Genomic DNA, 23,478 nt, shown 5'->3' with positions numbered 1-23,478 from the left:
AAAAGTGTTGCTGGGAACACACAGGCAATGCCAAATCTGCCCAAAAGGCTACTCCAAATAGCACGAGCAACCTTACAGTGGATATGATTCCCCCGCTTCTAAGCATAGAGCACAATGATCGATAATCAAGATCCCCTGCTTTCGCAAAAAGTCAATTGTCTGGATCAAGAAGGGCCGCCCAACCAAAAGTGCACACCCTCGGTGCGCTTGGATTGTCCAAACTCTAGCTACATTTGAAGATCTAGGATTAGACATAAGGTGGTGATAGAAAGATTTAACTGGGAACTCCCCAGATGAACTCCAGGTCCAAACTCTAGCTACATTGATTGTTTTATTAAATTTACAAATGATCTTAAATCCAAAGCTCAACTTGATTACAATTGTTTCAAAGTCATTTCAAAATGGGATGAAAAGGCAAGAGCAGAAGTTGATAAGAGGCCTACATAGGAGGAAAGAAATCAAAAGCGTTGAATTTGTTATGATGAAAATATTGCAAGAAAAATTCAGCATCATAAAAATTTTAAAAACCCACATGAAGCATCAATTTGCTAGCAAGATTCCTCAATCAACAATGGGATAAAAAATGACCTTCCTATGGATTTAATCGAGTAGTATCAAGTGAAGGGTCCAGAGGACCATATCTTAAAATGAACTCAACACAAATTATTGGTGCTTAGTATCAAGCGAAGGGTCCAGAGGACCATATCTTAGCTTTGAGTGTCGATCTAAATTTCTGGAAAGTAAAGAGATGAGGTGGGTTTTGCATGGGCACTGGCCAGAATTCTATTCTATAATGTTGGAACATGCACGACACTAGCCAACTTCTATTTATCTAGCACACAACCATGCTGCAAAATGGGGAGACTATCTTAAAGATGAGATGAGAAGGCTTAGATAATGAGCTTATAAAATTTATCTAAGCTTTAGTAGACAGAGTAGTTTTTAGTGAATGGTCCGTAATTACTCCTACAAGTAATGAGATAGTTTTGAGAGTACAGCTAAAGATCCATGTTACCTAGATACAGAAACGGTCCAAACGGAGCACCAAAGGATTCTATAAACCCCAAAATCTTAGGATATGGGTACGACAAGGATCTAATACACTTATGTGACACCATTCAAAAAAAATACACTTATCTGACATAGAAGTAAGGATCCTTCAAATCTAAGACATGAAAATACTTTCTCATCATTAATTAACATTTTCTTTTGTATCATTGATTCTAATTTCAAAGTTTAGTCTCTTAGTACAATTAAAAATTACAAAAAACTATTAAAATCCAATAACCAAAATATAATTAATCTAATCAGACATCGAAAAACGTAGTTAACACTTTATGATCTTAATAAGACAAACAAATCAACACACAGTTTACATAACATTTTTTCCAATTTTCTTCTTATAAACTTTAGTAACTTAACTGCAAGTGAAGATATCACCCAACTGGTAAGATTGATTTAGTTATCTAATCATTGGTTCAAGTCACAAATGGAATATATGCTTAGGTAGTAACAATAGGTATACTCAAAACAATTATGAGTCCAAATAAAAAAACATGAGTCCTCAAGATTTTAAGAAGACAAACGAAAAGGCAAATGGATCCAATATGGTGCATCCTAAGCGAGAACAAAAGGATCCATTACGGGTACAATAAATTAAGCCCTGTTCCAATCATCAAGAAAAAGAAGAAGGGGGGAGGGGGTTAAGATTTTGTTGATTTTCTAAGGGATGAAATGATCTGTAACGCTACTAGAAAAAGGACTAGCACTTACGACAAGGGAAGGGATGATTATGTGAAATGTGGTAGTGAGGTAGTACCTAAGTCTAGAGGAGAAGAGGGATAAGTGGAATTTGACAAGATAAGGATTTTTTATTATTTAAACAAAACTTCCCTTTACTTTGAAAGAGAGAATGGGAGAGTTCTTGTAAATATATTTATCAATATATTTAAATGTCAGTGAGAGCACATAGATCAGCTTCAGGAGGTTAATGCCACAAAACCAGATATGCATATGAGCCTTTAACACAAGGCCATTACATTATAATTCAATGGACATAGCATTATGACAGATAGTGAATTGTAGAATTATTAATTATTATAGTGTGTTAATTCATCTCTACCAGGTTGAAGGGAAAGTTTTATAAGACAGTTGTGAGGCCAGCCATGCTGTACGGCTCAGAATGTTGGGCCACCAAGATGCAACATGTGCATAAGATGAGTGTAGCGGAGATGCGAATGCTTAGATGGATGTGCGGCCACACAAGGTTAGATAGAATTAAAAATGAAGACATTCGTAAAAAGGTAGGGGTGGCACCGATTGAGGAGAAGATGAGAGAGCACCGCTGAAGATGGTTTGGACATATCCAACGTAGGCCTTTGGATGCTCCAGTGAGAAGAAGCGACTCGTGCCAAGTTGATGGAGTAAAAAGAAGTAGGGGCAGACCGAAAAGAACTTGAGAAGAAACAGTGAGGTAAGACTTGATAGCTAGGAACATAACAGAGAACATGACCATGGATAGGATAGAATGGAAGAAAATGATCCACGTGGAAGAACCCAACTAGAGCCAAGATTAGAGCTAGGTAGATTCCTTTCACCTTCTTCATGAAATTTTTCTAAAGGATTCATTTAGCCGACCCTAACTAGTTTGGGACAAAGGCTTTGTTGAGTTGAGTTGAGTTGAGTATAGTGTGTTAGTGTAGGCCCAAAAAAGAAAGAACTCAACTTCAGTAAAATATATCTAGATGTTTCAAAATTGTTGCCATGACAGACTTGCAAGACCTTAACAATGTTATGGATATGTAGGACCTGGTCTAGAAAGCTTCAAAGCACGATTGTATGCTAATAATGCCATTTCCTCTGCAGTTTGCTGGCTGGTAAAACTTGTGGGAATCTGCATATGAGAAATTAATATAATTAATGCCAATCTAAATGAATGCATACATGAATTTACTGTTCATGGCAAAATCATATTTCACTTTGGAAGTCTATAAAATAACCAAAATAAAAAACAAAGAAATGCATTTGCAAAAGAACTGCGTAGCTCATGCATATCTCTCAAGAAGATCTTAGATACAAATCATAAAGGATAAAGCTAAACAACAATATATCTTTTGTCTTTTCTTTTTGTCGCTAACCTCCTGTTCAAGGCCACACCTGGTGTCATACGGCATGTCATGGAGACACCACATTCTCAACTCGTGTAGTGCACCATGGGCTTCTATTCTACACATAGCCTGTACCTTAAATTCTCCTCCATGAATTTATTGAAGGCTTTCCTCCACTCCTGAATCCACAATCTTCAACTGGTGCTACAGCCTTAATTTATTATCTATTACCATTCATTTGCACGATATCATGTAGCCTCATAGTCGTAGTCTACCAAATCGTCATTAATTTATTGTAACTTCTAAGATAGCATCCACATATGAAACGACCGCGTTAAAATTGAAGTTTTCAATCATTAAATCGCTCTAAATCTCCAGTAAAATAATTATTTTTTATTGTTAACATAAAGAAAATTACTTCTCTCTACTAAGAAAAAGTGAATGACCACCCTACATTGATTATAAAGAAATATTTAGCGTAACCCCATAAAGAAGTAGAGAAGAAATAGGTGTCAATATGTCAATAAACAAGAATGCACAGAAAATTGCAAGACAAACTAAAATAAGTAATGGGGAGTTATACAATCAAGCAAAAATGCAGGCATTGAATCGATTATTCACAGGAAAATTCTCAAATTTAGGCATCCAACTATATCATTTTCTCATAAACAAAACTGCAAATGTTATAATGAGGATCAACATAAATAAATAAACAAGATTATCTGCCTCCATGAACTGAATCAGACCTAGAAAAAGAAAACCCATAAACGGAAAAGGCCAAAAATGAAACCCAGAAATAAAAAAAGGCAAATCTGAAAATCCTTACCTTACCCAGTAATTCGGTCATGGAAATCCTGGAGTAAGGAACAACAACTTCAAGGATGGTGTTAGAAGCTCCAGGAATGGACATAAGCAAACCAAGGGCCTATGGGGTCATGCAAATCCAGTTCTCCATCACTAATAAGTAAACAAAAGGATAAAAACGAATGGATATGGAGAGAGAGAGATTGGGGGTGGGATTTAGAAATGGACCTGAGAAGCCCCGCCGGAGAGATAGAGAACCGTTTGAGTGTGGCTTGAATGTATGGCCTCGACGAGAGCTCGAATCCAGCCGTCCGTCATGCTACTCCGATCGCATATCTCCACTGTCTTTGGCCCGTTAGCAGCTGATTTTCAATGGGGAAATATGGACCTGATTCGCTGATCTGACATAAAAAGGATTAACGTCTCCCACAATTCACGTTAGAAGGGGGCGCATAATCCTACAGTGGGGGTGAAAGGGCATGGGTTCGAATCCCATTCTTGACAAGTAGATAAAGTTTTTCTTTACTTTTTATAAAGTTTTATTCCTTCACGAGTGCGCTTATAAAGATCAAGGCGGTTACAAGTAGCATCAGAGCCTAGGAGGTAAGAAAGAAATCATGGCCATCACATAATAGCATGTGGACAGGAAACAAATACAAGTCTGTTATGTAGGACATGACCCTTTATATGTCCTTAGATATAAGGGGTCATGTTAGTTTGTGGGCCCACTCTACAGCTTTGGTCCATCCAACAATGGTTCTCATTCGGATCACTTGATGGCTGTATTGAGTTATAGGGTAACCCACGAAGCCAATAGGGATGCCCAATAAGGAAGCCTCTACCTCTTATATAGAGGAAAGTCATTTACGTTTTTAATCTCAGCACAAGCATTTAAAATATGTCTTGACATATGATTTGATAAAGCGTTTCCCAAAACGGAGTGCGAAAACAAATTGTTTGTTTATAAAGGAATTTGCAAATGTATTTACAGGCCCATGCTGATAGATTGAAAACTATACCATTGGGGTGGCCCCAAGTGGTATTAAGTGCCCCCAGAGGACACAACTCGGTAAATAAGGATTGAAGGTAGGACATACACATAGGATGTGATTGGGGTTATTTGGATGATCTAATAATCCTCTTCATGTTAAGGACCACTTACCTAACTGTGAGTCTACGACTATAGTAAGACTACAGAACGATGTCGCAGTGGGGCCTATGATGAGTCCTACAGGATTGTACTGTCAATTAACTCAATTCAAAATAGGGTTAATAAATATATTTGATTTGGAAGTTATCACATGGGAGTGCACAATATGATTTTCTAGACACACCAAGTAACGATGGCTAAGTTTGTGTTTAAAGTATGGTTTAATGGGTAGAATCATTATCACTCACAAATTTAGAAATAATAGACCTAACCCTAGCTCCGATGAACTGATTAGTCAATAGGGGTTCAACTGGGGTCAGGTTCAACCTGATTTTCGCTTGGGTTGGGTTGGCATTTCCTCAGGTTGGGTTGGGTTAGGATTGGAAAAAACCAACCTGATTTAATTTCAGGTTGGGTTAGCATTGAGGCCTTGCAACCCGACGTGATCCGAACCCGACCTCCATCCTCTAATTTTATCTTGATTTTCTTTGGGTTTGTGTTATTCTTGCATTTTTTTGTTTGGCCTATCTTGAACTCGAACCCAAACCGACTCAACCCAACTCCGATTTCGGGTTAGATGGGTTTGGCCTAGGGTTGAGCGATTTACAGGCAGGTTGGGTTAGGAATTCTCTCCACTTTGATTCTTCGAAACTTGTTCTAAAACAACAAATTCGTCCTTTTCGTCCTATTCTTTTCTCGATTCTATTTCCTTGACACTTGCTCCTAGGAATCCCCTAACTCAACACGTCATGGACAGACGGCAGCGACAAACTAAAGCAGCGTGGGTCACAGCTCCAAAACAAAATCTCTCTCGAAAAAGAAACAAGTTAGTTAACAAACAAAGAAAGAAGAAGATGGTTGTTATTTTATTTTTTTAGTTCCTCGAGTCCGAGACTCACAAAAAACTTGACACCGTCCTTGTACGAACGCACCACAGAGTTTCTGAAATAAATAAAGATTACCAATGTATTCTCACTCGCTGAGTTCCTTCAATTCCTCTCTGAATCGCTCTCTGTGCTCCTTTCATGAACCGTCTAGTGCCGGATTTGGATTCTGCCGCCGCCGGCGAGGATGCGGCCTTCCGGTCATTGGATCCGGTCAATGGAGACGTTGCAGTACTTCCTGATTACAATAACAATAGCAGTGACCTTTCTTCTGGGGTCCCTATATATCAAAATCCTTGCCTGTGGTCGAATTTGGAGGGAGATTGCTACTCTGATATTTTTAGGGTTTTATCGGACGTCGAACTTAATCCCACTCCTCCTCCTCCTCTTCCTCCTCTTCCTCCTCCTTTGTCGAACTATGTACGTAAGTTAGGGAATGATGGTGCTGAGAATGAGGAATATTGTGAGACATGGAATTCCAAGGGGAAAGTTGTAGCGGATCATGATTATTTTCGGACCCAAGACAGGCTGCTTCCAATTCAGGTTCACCTTTTCTCTCTCCCTTTTTTCTTTTCTTTTTTCGCCGAATTCTATACTAAGGGCGCTACTATATTTATAATGGGACGAACTCTCCCTGTTTCATATGTTTAGCCTATACCTAACCTACGACAGCTTTTTGGGAATTGTAACAGCCTTTGGCATCAGGATGCGTTTTGGGAATTTGTAATAGCCTTTGACAGCTGGTTAAGTCACATAAAAGAAAGAGGGTTCGTTTCATTATAAAAACTTGTCGCCTCCTTTTCTTCCGCGGCCACCCACTCTATAGTTTATGGGTTTTTTATTTGATTGTGTTTTTAGTCTTTTTACACTAGGGGTGGCCCGGGAAAGAAAAGCGGGGCGAATTTATCATTTTCCCTCCTGAGTTTATTTATGTAGAGAGCCCAATAGACAGGTGGCATTAATATGTGATGATAGAGCCGTTGATCTCAACAGTCTTTCCAAAACTTTTGGCCGTCGATATTTGAGGCCTTTAATCGGATTGATGGAATGTAAACCAGGGTCCGATGCGTGGTCTAGTTGTGGCCCACTAAATCAATGGCCCAGATCATCACGTAGCACCACGAAGCCACTTAACTGAAAAAAAAAAAGACAAAATAAATGTGGTACGGTTGGATTTAGGTACTTGCTGACTCATCTACCGTACATCAGACCGTTGTTCTGTAGGTTCAATTGTGGCCCAAAAATCATACAAAGTAGGGTGATTTCCGCCATTCTGGCCAGAGGGCCAATCTAAGTGGTGTGTTCAAGGGATTAGCAATCAATCCCTACCAAATGTTATTTATTTTCGTTGGTGTTGGAATTGGTGGTTTTGTAGGAGGTTGAAGGCAAATGCGAGAGTGTGAAGGCAAAGCAAGATATTGATTGTTCCTCGAAGAAACGTAAGCGGAGTGCTGAAATGCATAATTCTTCTGAGAGGGTAAGAAAGCATGGTGTGTGCATGCGTGTGTGGCTGGGTTTGTTCTTTCATTCATCCTTACTGTTGAAATGGTGGCCTCCTACACTTACGAGCATGCTTGTGTATGTTTGTTTTTATGTGTGTGTGTGTTAGCTCCATTCTCGCTCATGTAAAGAGATCATCTAGTAAGATGGTCTTGTCTTGAGTATGAAAATGGCGAGTTCTACCTGGGTCCCGACAAGCGGTATCTGAGCCGGGGCGTGGTAACCTTGGTGTACCCTCGAGGATGAAGAAAATTCCTCGGGGAAGATCTTGGTAATCCCGGTGTACCTTCGAGGATGGTGAAATTCCCTCGGAGAAGATCTCGTAGTTCCCACGTCGTCGTCGGATATGTTAGAGTAATTAGGTCAAGCAAGAGGTTGCTTGAAGCATTACACTCAAGGCATCTAATTTGGAATACCAAGTTTGTTGCCTCCAGCCCCTATATATATATTAGATACACTAGGGTTTTAGTAGGTTAGTGGACTCTAGCCCAAATAGGCCCACTACACCGGTCCATTATCTTATTGGGCTTATATTAGAACATACATGGGTTATATTATATACCCAACAATCTCCTCCTATGTTCTACATATAGCACAATCCAATAGATAGATAGTGTAATGTTCAAAACAAAATATTGAATCATCCACATCACCATATGGTCTATATCATAAAAGATCTGTAATCCAACTGAAAACACGAATCCTTTTATGACAAACCAAGAGTTTTATATATACAACAAGCTAAACTCAACCAAAAGGTAGTTTCACATATAAGTGAACCCTACTGATCTTAGATGAATTCATTCATGAGGTATGATTCTCATCGAGATCCAAAATAAAGTTCCACAAAAAAGTGAACTATATGCACACTGAAATGTAAGCATAGTCTTTATGACTTTAGAAGATTTACTCATCAAGTAAGTTATCTTCATCAAAGTCCAAATCAAGACAAACTCCTCCTTTTTCGCCAATCCCTATGAATTATCAAATATGAATTTCATGAAAAATGAATCCAATCATTTGTGTAAAACACTAAAGTATCTAGTTCTACCTGAAGAAGAACTTAGTACAATTCCATAATTCACGAAAGTATCTAGTTCTACTTGAAGAAGAACTTAGTACAATTCAAAATGGCTGAAAAAGTATCAGTATCACTCTCACCATAAGCATCATTGTCAAGTTTCAATTAAGAACAAGACCTAAACAGCTTCTTTTGCAAATAACCATTCATAATTGTCAAGTTTCATTAAAGAACAAGACCAAATAGTTTCTTTTGCAAAGAACCATTTCATGTTTCTTTTTGGAATGTTACAGTCATCTTATCCATATTTGAGTTAAGCTGTATCATCAAGTTTGGAATGTACAACCTTTCCCAAAAAGGACATGTCATCAAATGTGGAATGACACACAACAACTGTAAACATCGTCGAAACATATCAAGTGCCTATCTTGGCCAAAAGGGAGATTCGAAGATTTAAAATAACATGGATGTAAGTTAAGTCCTGTCTATACAGACGTTAACCCCATCTCCCCCATAATTTTGAATATTCGATCTTTGGTCAGTCCCTTTTGTGAGAGCTTCGGCCTATTATCCTTCGATTTCGTATCAATCAAAGTGATAATCCCGTGTTCTTAAGAGAATTCAGCATATGGCCTGTTTCAGCCTAAGATGTCTCATCTTACCATTAAAGAGTGAGTTCTTCACAATCGTAATTGTAGCTTGATTATCACAGAACACACTTAAGGAACTAATCCTTAACTGGGTCAGTGGAATGTCCATGACCATAATCAAAATCTTTTTCTCCTCTGCTTTCATTTGCAACTGAAGCTAAAGCATAAAGTTCCAATTCGACTTCCACACAACAGCAGTAGATTTGCTGTCCCCTGATTCTGATCCCCATGATTCATCAGAATATGCTTCCACGATAAGTGGATGGCCACCATAGTTTTGAACATACTCTTGAGTACACGAAAGGTATCTCATCAGCCTCATAAGGGCATCTCTATGCTCATGGCCAGGATTGCTAGTAAAATGACTCAGCATGCCAAGTATAAAGGCTATGTCTGGCCTAGTGCAACACAAACATGAGACGACCAATCAATTTAGAATAATCTAACTGGCTCATACTGTCTCTTCCTTAGAGATCAGCTTCTTGGTATAATCAAAATGGTGTCTCAATCGGTTTGCACTCACTGCATCCTCAAAAATGAAAGTAGTTTTTCATATAATGGGCTAGGCCAAGGGTGATTACCTGCCTTTCAAAAAACTTACTTTCATACCAAGAATGATGTTAACAACACCCAGGTCTTTTCATGTCGAAGTCTTTACCCATGGGTAGTTTCACATTTCTCATCACAGAAAGAGATTAGAAAGAAGAATCAACATCTACATACAAACAAATAATCATGACCGTATTTGACACAAAACGATAGTAAAGGCATTTATCCGAGTTATATGTCAGAAACTCAAAGCTCTTTACTACTTTACCAAATTTCTGATGTCACAATTTAGGTGCTTAATTAAGACCATAATAAACTTTGTATAATCACATACAAATATCTACTTACAGCCCATAGTCCTAGCCCCTTTTGGCAAATTGACTAGCTGCCAAGTTAGATTTTCTAACAGAGAGCTCATTTCATCATGAATGGCTTCTGCCAACAATATAGAGTCTCTAGATCTCATCACGTCCTGATAGGATGATGGATCATTCTCCAATTGGCAGGTCACAAAGTCCTCACCAAATTTGTGGGTACTCTATCACATGGATGAGCATATAGAGATTTAGGATGAAATTTGCAGTCAAAGCTGCCTCTCCCCAAATGCAACTAGGCATGCCAGCTGACGTTAACATTGAGTTTAACATTGAAATTAACGTCCTGTTCTTACACTCAGCTATGCCAATTGATTGAGGCGAGAGAGGAGCAGTAGGTTCAAGGATTACGCCCTGAGAGGCACAGAATTCCTTGAACCTTATCAATGTGTATCTTCTCCTTCTCTATCACCCCTAACTCTCACACTTGTCAAATGTAATTGACATATATAATGGTATCTTATGAGTATTAGTAAGTTAGACCATTTTCTGATAGTGCACATGTCCCAATCGGTTGTGTAACAACTTAGGAGCAATTCGCGGTGAACTGGCCTAACTAACAGTCTCATTAGCTAAACTCAAATCAACCATACCATCTATCAAATATGCACAATTAAAATAGTATGAGTTAACAATCAAAGTTACTCTACCACACATAAATGAAGTACATATACCAGCATAGTCTAAAAACATAGTCTAAAAGACTAATAGAAATTAAATTCTTTTGAAGAGCAAGAACTACTTTAACAATTTTTAAAGTTAGTATTTGTCCTGAAGAAATGACCAAGTTCGCAGTACCAGCGTGAGGCACCTTTACCTCTGCTCCACTAGCCACTGTAACGGTCTCTTTCGCGGCAACAACATCAACTAGTAGTTTTTGTTGGAGTTGCAAACATGACAAGTGGCTCCTTTATCTAACCACCAATCTGAAGAAGTACTGGCCTTACCGTTACCCAACATAGCAACAAAACTCTCAGACGCAGTCTTACCCACCATCATATGAGCGTCCTTTTGTGGTGTGTCAGATTTAGCCTTTTTAGGGTGTTTACACACTGCAGCAAAGTAACCCCATTTCCCACGGTTGTGGCACTTGCCCTTCTTTTTCTGAAAGATAGGCTTTCTGGCCTCTAACTTGGGATGTTCACTTTTAGGTGACTTGGATTTCCGAGGAAATTTCTTAGGATATATTACCGCGTTAGCAGCAGACTGTTGCTGTCTAACCATCTCCAAGATATTCCTGGCTCGATTCTCATCTTCGATTCAAATGAATCGTTTGAGATCATCCAGTCCCACTTGCACCTTTTCGATACATTTCAGTTTTAAAAGAGTGCCATGCAGATGGTAACGTAAATATGATTGCACCCACAAGAAATGAGTCACAGACTACTTTTTTTTTCATTATGCAACTTAGATCTCAAATTCTCTAGATCAGTTACTTGAGGAGTGATTTCCTTGTCCTCTTGAAACTTGAAATCCATGAAGTTGTCCACAAGATGGGTCTTGGACAATTCCTCCTCCTTCTTGAATTGAGCATCTAAGTTGTCACATATGTCTTTAGCAGTGTTAAATTGTTATAGGTCTCTGCTCAACGATCTGAAAGACAATTTAACAAGTAGTCGCTGCAGAAATCCTCATCTCGAATCCATTGAGATTCCTCAACACCTTCAATCGAATCAACAAAGGTACTCAAAATGGTGAAGAAAACATTCAAATATTTCAGACCAAATTGAGTCTTTCGCTTCCAGGAATAAAATTACGAACCTCCAAACGATTGAAGTTTGACCATCTCAAAGGGAACTACAATCTTTTCCATTTTAGTCTAATTTACCAAAATAAAGTATGGAAAGAGTGCACCTGATTTGTGAAGCACGATAACCAAATAAGAATAACTAAGTCGCGAACCAAATCCAAACTCGAATCCGAGATATCCAAGATGAAACTCAGCAGCAAGAGATAACCCAAGGCGAGGACAAACCAGCCAAGGCGAATACCCAAACCCAATAATAATTAGGATTTACAGGGGGTGAGCCCAAAACAAAGAACCAAATCCACGAAGACGGCTCAACAACCAAAGCTACGAGGCAAATCGAGGAAAAAAAGCCAAGAACCAAGGCATTCCTCCCACAATAATTTTCCTCCAAAGTGTCGGCTCCAAAAATTGATTGCCAACGTTGCGGCCACCACAAAATTTCAGCCACCAAGAATCGGCCACAAGAATTAGGCCCAAAGAGGGTGCGGCCACAATTTTACCCAAATAAAGTTTGATCCAAGTCGTGACGCCTACTCGGATTCAACCTTCACCATGAGAGAGAACACCTGCAACTTGCTTCAATCACAAATAGGGTTTCAACCAACAAAGTGAATCCAAGTTCCAAAAACAAATGGCGCAGAGATATCGAAAGAGATAGGGCTAAAGATTTCGTCTCCAAAGAAATGAGAACCCAAATCTGGATCAGATACAAAGCTAATATCTCTGTTTTCCTTTGACTCAACAGCCTCTGCAGATGTGGGAATTTTGTTGGAGTCAAACCCACACCCAAAACAGAAATTCTTGAGGGAGTTTTAAACCCAAATCTTGCATAGTGAAGACATGGTCTGCTGTTAGAGCAAGAGAGAGATAGGGTCTATGGGTTTGCTTGTGGGGAAGAAAGCAATGAATCAGCAAATTGGCCATGCCCTCTTCACAGACCCTTCACAACGATGGTCACAGATAAGGCCAATCGAACACCAATTCAACTCCCTGAAACCCAGAGCTTGCTGTTTGTGAACGTTTAAGAAAACCCCGATCTTGCACAAATACCGTTCAAGATAGTGAGAGGCAAACACGCCCAAGATTCCTCTCGAGCGAGAGAGAGCCGTTCGTTTGAGATGGGTCCCACCGTTTTCTAAGCAAGCAAGATACAGCGATTTTAAAGCTTCACGAGGGTTTTGGAAACCCAAACAAACCAATCAAAACAGAGGATCGTTGCTTCCTTACGTGAGAAGAAAATTCAACGATAAAAAAAAGATGAATTGAGATGTTTCCCTTCCTTCTAAACGATTGGAATTAAACCGAACCGACGTCAAAACTGATGGAAGAAACCCACGTCGGAATTCAATACCAAACGATGAAAAACAAGAAGAGGCACACGATGGTGGGTGGGTCATTAAGAAACAAATTCAAGAGACGATAATGAAAAACCAAAATCAAAATTAGGGTTTCTTAATGCTTCAAGATTGTTAGAGTAATTAGGTCAAGCAAGAGGTTGCTTGAAGCATTACACTCAAGGCATCTAATTTGGAATACCAAGTTTGTTGCCTCCAGCCCCTATATATATATTAGATACACTAGGGTTTTAGTAGGTTAGTGGACTCTAGCCCAAATAGGCCCACTACACCGGTCCATTATCTTATTGGGCTTATATTAGAATATACATGGGTTATATTATATACCCAACAGGATAGAGGGGCGAGATTTTCCAAGTTGCTTCCGCATGGATGTGGAGATTGTTGGGTGGGGCGGGGTGGGGGTGGGGTCCACACAAAAGCAAGATCCCACATCTAAAAAGTGATGAGATGTGGATGGGCTTACAAGGGCTTGGCACCCTCCCCTTAACGGCTAGCTTTTAAGGGTGAGTTTTATCGGGGTCCCAACAATTATGTTTATTGATGCTGCTCGAATCTGACCAGATGCTCGAACGGTCCTGTGTCCCGCCTTATGTTCGGTTCTGACTACAAGGAGAATGCCTCGACCCACGACCTGCGCTCACAGACAAATGGGTAAGGAGTAAGGACCACCCGGAGTTGGAACTCCGGGGAACCCTTCGACACTCAAGTCAGACGGAGACACCTAAATGAGAGCTAAACACCAAGAAGAGAGAGTAGATGGACGGACACTAGGACGGTCGGGTGGATAATGTCGAAGGCTTGAAACACTAATTGGGGCTGGATAATGTCGAAGGCTTGAAACACTAATTGGGGCCATGAGCTCAAGGGGAGGTTGTAACTCCGAAAGCTGCGTGTGAAACACCCAACTGGAGAGAACGAGGTCGTGAGGCGGAGGCACTCAGCATGGAGAGGCGACCGCTTAGGATTCCGTTGGGGCAGCGTCAGGCTGTAGAGTTCGGGCAGAGTCGTAAGGCGTGAGACACTTATGTGGGTTGAGGAGACTCGGTTTGCAATGATCGGCAGTGACACTGCAAACAGTTTCAAAGAAGCGAAGCAGGACCGATCTAGGAAGTAGGGTTGATTTGTGACAACTTTCGTCACTGTCTTTCTAAGTGGAGGCGTCGCAGGATAAGTGGGTGCATATCGCAGTACGTCGCGGGGTGGCACCGTAGTCGATGGAGGTGAGTGAGGATGTTCGAGAGATGCCAATCTGCCATCAAGTCATTCCTTCGAGCCGACAGCAGGATTGGGCGCAGAAGCACGCTACATGATGTAGGGGCGTTAGCGTCACAGTCGCCGGTGGGAAGGCACTATCTTATACTTCTGGAGTTATTCAAGCTGGCGGTGCATTCGCCCATGGGAATGCGCCGTCGTGCACTTTTGGAGGTACCCGAGTTGGATGAGATCCTCGATATGGTCCTTACGCTGGCGGCAACCTTCTATATCATGTCCATATCCTTCCATCCCGCTGAGAAAAGCTCGACGGGCGATTGGATGAGGCTCTCTAGGTCCATCGCCCAAAGGATGTTTTCTTGAGGGGTGTTTAGCGGTGTGTAATTCTTTGGCCGGCTGGTCGCTTCGAGTTCCAGGCGAGAGCGGGTGCCTTGCTGTATCGTGCCGGTTCCATGTCTCCGTGGTAGATGGATGGATGGAATGCACGGATCAGGAGGACACAAGTTGACGTTCTTCGAGGCCAATGTACTTATCGACTCGCTTGCAAAGGTTGCACATGTCCTTGGCGGGTCTCTTCCTCGGCGACTGCCGGTGCGAGGACGTCAGCTCCAGCCCTTCCTCAAAGGCGAGCAGGGCGGTTTATCGGGTAAGATCCTTTGTCTCCATGGCTTGAGGTGTTGTACCGAGTGACATATCTTTTCAGCGGCTCTCTGCTTTGCTGCCTGAGGGTCGCTAGGGAGGATGGGGTCCCCCGACATTCCGAGTTGGCGATGAAGCGATCGAAAAACAGAATGCCTTGCTGTCGGAAGGAACCGATGGAATCGGGCTGGAGGGAGGTGTATCATTTGTACGCCTCCTCTTCAAGGGTGACGGGGAAGGTTCGGCAAATTAACAAGGGGAAACAATATTTTTTGTGAAATGTAGCTACATAAAAACAGCGCACCTGCTTCACAACCACGACCAATCTTGTCCTTCGTTGCCAAGTCCTGGAAAACACAGTGAATAGGATAAAGGGTTATATTGCAATTCAGATTTTCGGTTAAACTACGAACGGATAACAAATTAGTAGTTAAATCAAGAACATGAAGAATCAAGGAGAAGAACAGGTGATCACTAACCCTAATGTCTCCTTTTCTTGAGAGTGAATATGGAACCATCACCAATACACACCTTCTCGTGATAGAAAACAAATTATATGAAGAGAAGGGTCTGAAGGCTCCTTCACCAACAGTTAGAGCAACAACTGTGAGGACCATGGAAGGGCTTGAAGGCTTCTTTTAACTACTCATATGTTTTTTCATGCCTAAAAAGATTTGATCACTCTAGTATAATTGTGATGTGTTAATGGTAGATCTAACTTTGATATCAACCACGTAACTCTCGTTGCATAGACCCATAGTATTCATTTATATCTCACATATATCAACCCACTAAGGTTCTTTACTTGTTTGCTATTACCCTTGCTGTCTTTATGTAGTTATTCCCTTGGTTTGAATTAATTAGTATTTATTTCATGCAATAGACCTTTATTACAGTCATTTGTTGTGTTCATGATATCTTTCAACCTTGAACCAAGTTATATTTCACAAGAAATACGGTTTCCCCTTGTTTGCATCAGTTACATCTTACATGGTTATGTCCTTGCCATTATCATTTCTTTATTTAAAGTATTAAGATGAGCTACCTGTCTACAATCATATCTTAAACTATTTAATTGTGAAAAATCATATTTATAAAAGGAATAATTAATTATTTACTTTCTATTATCTGTTGTTTCAATTTAATAAAGACCATTCACATCTCACACATTACTGCTTTCAACCTTGTTTGTTTTTTCCTATTACCCTTACTTTCATCTTTCTTTTGTCATTGAATTAGATCACACATTATGTTTATTGTTCACATCCACCTTTCTTGGATTGTTGGTCTTAGTTTTATTGAATATTTCGGTGCTTTGTAAATAGAGGCGAAGGAATCGTATCAAGGAGAAGATGAATGCTTTGCAGGAACTCATACCCAATTGCAACAAGGTTAGGAACTACTAAACTCTCTTTGATTGTTTTGAAATTGATATTTCAACCCTCATTTAGAAGACAGTTTAGGACCTCCACATCTCATGTTAGTGTGTTGATGGCACCTATGACAAAGCATGGGGTGCCCCATGCGATGTCAGGTTGGTCCATCATTCTATCGGTCAAGAAACAGGAGTACGCCCTTGCTCGGAGAACTGAGTTTTTTTTCCTTATTTATATATGCTACTTTGTTTATTCCCATTTCCTAATATTCAAATTCCTCTTGATACTTGAATTGGACTTCTTTGGGGGAGTATGCCTTTTTTAGGGGCTGTAGGAGAAAATAAAAAAATCTAAATGAAGCAAATGGGTGGAAATATATCAAATACATAAACGGATATGCCATTTCTCTATATGTTTTAGAGATGCCATTATTCTATACTCCCCTAATGTCACTTTTGCAATTTATCTTTTCTTTTTAAGTTTTTATTCATCTCAATTGTGAACTATTTTCATCATGAAATAGAACATTTTCTTTCTTGCTCATCTCCTTTACAACATCAAACCAATACCTTTTTGGCTGAAACTTGTCATATTGTTAGTTGATTCAAAAGTACTAATTTTTAATTAACAACCCCTCTTTAAACACAAACATTTTTCTCCTGCAATTGCCCTTTCTTATTTCAGAAATAAATATAAAATCAAAACATGAAGAATCTGTTTATAAACTCCAACAAATGTCACCAAGCCATGCACGTGCGTTGCACCTCCCTATATTATGGGCCAATGAGCCTTACAACTTTGGTCATTTCTCATAAGCAACTTCAAAAAAATATCTTGACAAATTCAGCATCCATATTCCTTAGGTCTTTGGTAGTTTTGATATTTTTAAAATTTAGAAGTTGACCATAATCAATTCACGTGGAGGAAGAAGAAAGAATGAATGAAAGAATATGCAGATGACATTTTTGGAGGTTGAGAATCATTCCCATGACTTCTAGCCTTTATAAATAGGCTCTTGGGCCATCCAATCATTACTGTAACTCAAGGAATTACACTGAAATCATAAATTTAAATCACCCTATACTAACTTAACACATAGCACTCTCCTTCCAGCTGGAGCATAGCTATCATCTATGACCAGCTTCAAACAAATACTATGAAACTGATTTCTAGCAAGTGCATTTGTGAATGTCTACCAACTGATCCTTCGAAAATAATTAGAGCAAACATCCTTCTTCTTGCAGTTAGATGCTACATGTCCATGCTATAAAAAGGAGTCGTTCAATGATAGGGATATTTTTGTCATTCTGACCAAACCCCACTTAAAAGTATATGACTTGTACTGATATCTCTTTATGGATAAATGAACTAGGTTGAGGACTCGGTACAATTTCTATCCTCTCTTATGTCTCTCTATTCTATATGGTTATTCTAGAATCTTGTGTTTACATGGTATCAGATATAGAATATAATGATCCGTGGGCACTCCTTTCTCCGATCTCCTTAACCAAGTTATTTCTCCATTCTACTCCTTTAATCAGAATTGTGATGTTCTCTTCTCCCCTTCATTCAAAAACCACCTTTTCTCTTCTTTTCTCACTATCTCATTCAAAAACCACCTTTTCTCCATTACTCTCATTATTCATCTCATTTTTTTGTCTTGTTTCTCCTTGCAAAACCTTCAAAATCTATGGATTTTCTAGCGATTTCTTTCTCTTCTCCACAAAATTTTCAAAATGCCCTCCTCACTTCTTTCTATCCGATTTCTCCTTTCCTTGCTAACTCAAACCTAATTTAAGTGGGTGCTTCGCCCTATTTTCTTCTTCACTCTTTATTCCTTTCACATAATCATTTACTCTTTATTTTTTTCACCAAGTCCTTCACTCTTTATTTTCTTTGAGCATAATTCCTTCACTTGGGAATGAATCAGAAAGATTTGAGAAATAAAAGATTTAGGAGAGCTTAGTCACTTTCTTAGTTTGGAAGTGGAAACCTTGAAGGATGGTGTGCTTGTTTCTCAAAAGGCTATGCAGAGAAGGTTATTGCACGAATTGGGATGAATTTAAGAAAATTATCCTCTATGCCTCTTCATGTCAATATAAAGATGAGACAGGAAGAAGGGAAACTTCTTTCGGATCCTCGACCATTTTGTGCACTTATGGGTATTCTTATCTACTTGACCATCACAAGACCAAATTTTTCATTTTTTGTTGGTCTTGTTAGTCGCTATATGTAAGCGTCACGGAAACCACACTTGGAAGCGGCAAAGAGGATTTTGAGGTATGTAAATTCTATCCTTCACTTGGGATTGCTTTACAAGAAAGGAATTGATTTTGTATTAAACGGATTTACCGATGCCGATTTTGGAGGGAACTTGGATGATTGGATATGACTTTCAGTTATGTTTTTTTTTTTTTTTGTGTGTGAATCAGAGGGTGTTTCTTAGTGTAGCAAAAAAACAAGATTCAATGTCTCTTTCAACAACAAAAGCAGAATACAAGGCCGTCACTCATGCTTCTCAAGACTGTGTTTGGTTGTGGCGGTTAATCGAAAGATGTTCATTTACCTATCCATATCATACTACTATTCTTTGTGACAACCAAAGCACACTCAAACTTAACAAATCCAGTTTGTCATGGAAGAATAAAGTATTTTAAGATCGAATATCATTTCATTCGTGAAATGTACCTGATGGCATAATTAGTGTGGCAAAAGTGAGAAGCAAATAGAACATGGCCGACATCTTTATTAAATCACTTTCCAGAGGACGGTTTGAGCTGCTAAAGGGTAAGCTTGGACTTGTTTCCAAAAAATCACTTTATAGGGAAGTGTTAAATTTTAAAGTGTAATTTTTTTGACAAGCTCCATTGTGTGCAAACTTGTGATTGAAGCAAAGTGCCAACTTGCCCCATTTTCTTCATCTTTTGAAGGTTTCACTTTCTATTGCTTTTATCTTGTAGTCTTGCTCTTTTATCAGTATATTGAAGTACATCTTATTGGTGATTGTTCTTCTTCTATTTCAGATCTCGAGCTAGTCTAAACTTTCGTTTCACTATTTGAGAAGCAGATATTTCGGTTTTGCGAAATCCGTCTTTCTTTACACACAATCAAATGGCTCAATCTTTGTCTTACATTGTGGTTCTCACAAGAAATAGGATGATTGGTACATTAGTCATGGTTTTTCTACATGTTAAATACCCAAGAAAGTTTCACGGGGCATTTTTGCTTATCATAATTTTATTTCATAAAACAATGTGATTCGAAGTTAATAAAATGTAGGGTGCAATGTAATTGTTAGGTAAAATATCAGCACCTTAATTTAGGAATTGTCATCGAGAGCATTTTTGGCTATGTAAGAAGCTATTGCATGTCATGCAAGAAGTCACCAGATAAGGCTGAATCCCTATTTGCATTATGTTACCATCTAGTTTCTGATCAGGAATGGTGCAAGTTGACTGTTATTTCTCAATGAAAATGAGAGTTTGCAAACAATGATTTTCGTTTTTGCATCTGGCTAATTGTACTCTCTTGACCTTATTTTTGCTCTGGAATTTGTCATTTCATTGTTACTGGAGACTTGATTGATTTATTTCTTCGAGGAAAATGATAGGTTCGACTAGTTTTTGATCTCTGGAATGTGGGTTTACAACTTCATGACTTATAATTTGAATAAAAATGGGATTGGCAATTAAACATTTAGGATTTGATTTGTAGCTAGTATGGATGCATTTTGTAGGAATATATATATTTTTTCATTTCATGCACTGCTTGCATGACATCTTGCTGTTGGGTTGTATCATATATAAATTGATCTATACATTTCAGTTGGACAAGGTATCTATGCTGGATGAGGCAATTGAGTATCTGAAAACCCTTCAAATGCAACTGAAAGTACGAGTCTCTCACTTTGCATGGAAGAAATCTTTTCTTGATACTGCTGTACCAACTAGGCTTTTTAATCCTCGTTTTCAGATCGTGTTGATGGGTGGTCTTTGCCAATTTCCATTTATTTCACCTGCTGGGATGGAATGCTTACACAGACCCCAATTTCCTCCATTCTCAACAATGACACAAAGAATTGGAATGGACGTGGGGTTTGGAATGGGTATGGGGGGAATGGGTTATTCCTCAGCCACAAGTTTGCCTAGTTTTCCTGGATTAGGTGTTCTCCCGATGCCCCAACTGCCATTGCCCATTCAGCAGTTACCATTCATTCCTTCACCAGCATTACCAGAAACAGCTACCACCGGCTTTAGTATCCCAGTTCTAGTATCAGAATCACTGCCATTGCTAAACTCATCCAACACATCAGAAATGTGCTCTACGGATATACAGGGGCTTGTTGTTACTGATTGCGAATGGGTACCGATGGAAACTGAGGTTCACTTCTATCTTTTCACATATTACAGCTTTTCTCTTCTCCCATGGTTTTTATCCTTATCTCAAGCTCATCACACTGGTTTGATATTGATAAATCATTCCCCTGTAAACATTGTTCTATGGCATGATTACAAAGTTGGAGAATTGGCGTCTATGAATGTGTGTTTTCTCTCATTCTCTGACCATCCGGCTTGGTTGATTTTTGTTATGCATTTCTAGAAGTCGAACACAACTGATACAGATCCCACCACACTCCCGAAAATATGCAAGCCTCCTCTTTGAGCAGCTGTGGTTGACTAAGATGTGTGCCGTAGGGCTTCTAGTAAGTGGCAGCTGCCATTTGATCTGTTATTTGCTTTCTCCGTTACATTAGAATGCTCAATATTGGTATCCTGTGCACATCTTGTCACTGATAATTGCTTATTAGTATATGTGCTAGTGTTAAGTTTTTGCATGTCACTGATTGAAAGAAGTTGCTTATGGCAGGCTAAAATGGGAGGTCTGTATAACTAGATTGATTTAGAAAGAGGAACAAACCCTCCTATACAATCAATGCCATGTGGGCATCCCTATAAGTATGCTGCAAGTCTTACTGTACTGTACTGTACTGACTTGGTCTTTCTAGTATGGTATATGAAGAGATAACTTGATATAGTGCAGTGCACTTATAGCAGTTTCTTTGCTGTTTCATAAATTCCTAAATGCCTTGCTTCCTAACTGCTACTATCTTGTAAAGGTGAGTTTATTTGTTCATCTTTTCTTCATTCCATGTTGGCTTACTACATGATGCAGTCTTTAATACACTCTGGTGAACTGACAGTTCATCACCCTTTCCCACTGTACACAGCCACATGACCATATGCTTTGAACTAGGGGTGTAACTCGGGTCGATTTTTGGGAATCCAGGTTGAGCTTTTACCATAAAATCGTGTCGGGTTCAAGTTGATTCCAATTCATTTTATAGCAAAATCTCAACCTGACCTGATCCAAATTGCACCCCTACTTTGAATCGCCCATACAGTGGGTTCTACCATAAAGGAAAATAAGTTTTTCAAGCTCACCTTGTGGTCTTTGATAAAATCTATGTGTTGAACTTAAATCTTGTTTGAAATATAGAAAATATATTTACACTGTCTGAATTAGTGTTTTCTTATAAATAATCTAATTAGATTATACTTTGATAGCCTTACGCGCATCATAGGAAGTCGAACGACAGGGTTCTTTTTCAATTCCAAGTGAGGAAGATCAGTTGTGAGACCCTTTCATCCATACGAATACTTCATAATACCTTTTTTCTGCCTTCATAATACTTCAATTCCAAGTGAGGAAGATCAGTTATGAATAATTTAGCTAGTTAAATATGACAAAGAATGGATTTGTCATAGGTTATTCATTATAAATTTTATAATTTTATGACCATGTTGCTAGGCAATCTCTGAGAAAGAACAGCCACAGATGCTCACTTTTTACCAGATTCTTTTATTCATTTAATTCATCTCAGGTGGTTGTTCTCTCCTGCGAAATGACTTTTGCAAAATTGCCCAGCTAATCCCATTTTATCATTTTGGATGTATTTACATAGTTATTATGACTTTGCAACGCCACGCAAATTTTTATTCGTTATTAATTTGCTACCATGTGTTGGCAAGAATCATCGGGGATTGGGCCTAGATCTCAACTCAATGGTTGTGGCTTTGTTTCTCAACCTTGAGTTCGCAGGTTCGAGCTCATCTTGCCAACCAAAAAAAAAACACTATCCTCATATCATCTCCCCTATAAAAAATTTAATAATATGCAGCCAAAACGACTGAAGAATCAACTTATGAACATTTCGCAAAGGGTCCATTTGGATGCACCAAAAAAATGAGAAAAAATAAAAGTAAAAAGGGCACCTTTACCATTTCCTAGTATTGTTTGGTTGCTGTTAGGCCTAAAATCGGTAACAGATACAGCAGTGACGTAAGAGCTGAGCTGGGGACCCGAAGTGAAGGAGCTGAGTCCTGCACAAGAGCACATGAGGTCAGAAGACCAACCCGGAGTCGTTGCTCAGGACGGGCCCTTCGACACTCAAGTCAGTATGAGCAGGAGTGCAGAGCCAAAAATTTTGGAGTGGTAGCTTAGAAGTGATTACCCCTTACTTTGAGCCTTGAGAGACCTTTTATAGAGGGAGACCTGGGGTGGTTAGATTACCTACCCCAGGACAAGTGTCGGCTCTTTTGTGGGTTTAGGTTTACCCACTCTTAGGTAACTACCGGATTGCCCCTGGGCCGATGCTGGATTTGTGATGGGCCCTTTGGGGGCCACGTGTCGACAGCTAATTAGTTGTTGTTTTTCATACTCATAAGTTGCCATTTGCTATTCTCATCGTCACTGCAAATTTGCAAAAAACAACATATTTTCCCCCCCTTTGACGGATAAAATATCATTTCCCTCTATGTATTTGTTTACTTATTTTTGAGAGAGAGAGAGAGAGAGAGAGGCCTCCCTCCAGAAGCCCGCCTCTAGGGTAGGTAGGTTAGATAAATTTTTCTTCAACTACTTGTTATTTAAGGCATTTAATAGTTCCTACAATATATTAAAATGTTTATATTTGTAAGGTATTTAATAATTTTTTATAGAATGGCAAATATCTACATGTATTTAATACTTACTACTATATATTAAAGCTTATGGGTGGTTAATATATAACTATAAAGTAATCTATGTCTACGAGGCATTTAGGGT

The 23,478-nt window shown here is 39.2% G+C and overlaps 2 protein-coding genes across 7 annotated transcripts in view; one reads left to right on the top strand and one right to left on the bottom strand.

Annotated features, from left to right (window-relative positions):
* LOC143884783 (Nucleotidylyl transferase superfamily protein) overlaps positions 1-6,594 on the bottom strand; it is a 29,608-nt gene extending 23,014 nt beyond the window's left edge. Inside the window, exons 1-4 of one of the 6 annotated variants that reach the window (XM_077388569.1) lie at positions 6,024-6,594; positions 4,140-4,307; positions 3,934-4,032; positions 2,809-2,893 (exon numbers count right to left, since the gene is read on the bottom strand). In XM_077388569.1, coding sequence (XP_077244684.1) covers positions 2,809-2,893; positions 3,934-4,032; positions 4,140-4,229 — 274 coding nt within the window. In that variant the 5' untranslated portion in view covers positions 4,230-4,307; positions 6,024-6,594. Of the gene's footprint in view, positions 1-2,808; positions 2,894-3,933; positions 4,033-4,139; positions 4,438-6,023 lie in introns of those variants that run through there. The other 5 variants (XM_077388565.1, XM_077388567.1, XM_077388568.1 and 2 more) reach the window with 5 other exon arrangements.
* On the top strand, positions 5,867-21,536 carry LOC143884784 (uncharacterized). Its single transcript, XM_077388571.1, has 7 exons — positions 5,867-6,488; positions 7,321-7,422; positions 16,324-16,389; positions 20,200-20,265; positions 20,347-20,754; positions 20,974-21,076; positions 21,241-21,536. The coding sequence occupies exons 1-6, from the start codon at positions 6,087-6,089 to the stop codon at positions 21,034-21,036; spliced, it is 1,107 nt and encodes a 368-aa protein (XP_077244686.1). The 5' UTR covers positions 5,867-6,086; the 3' UTR covers positions 21,037-21,076; positions 21,241-21,536.
* Positions 21,537-23,478: the final 1,942 nt, after the last annotated feature.

This window comes from Tasmannia lanceolata, unplaced genomic scaffold (assembly GCF_043159265.1).
Source record: "Tasmannia lanceolata isolate RefF3 unplaced genomic scaffold, GAP_Taslan_0.1 ptg000008l, whole genome shotgun sequence".
NCBI classification, from domain to species: domain Eukaryota; kingdom Viridiplantae; phylum Streptophyta; class Magnoliopsida; order Canellales; family Winteraceae; genus Tasmannia; species Tasmannia lanceolata.
This window is presented reverse-complemented; position numbering and strand designations above follow the sequence as displayed.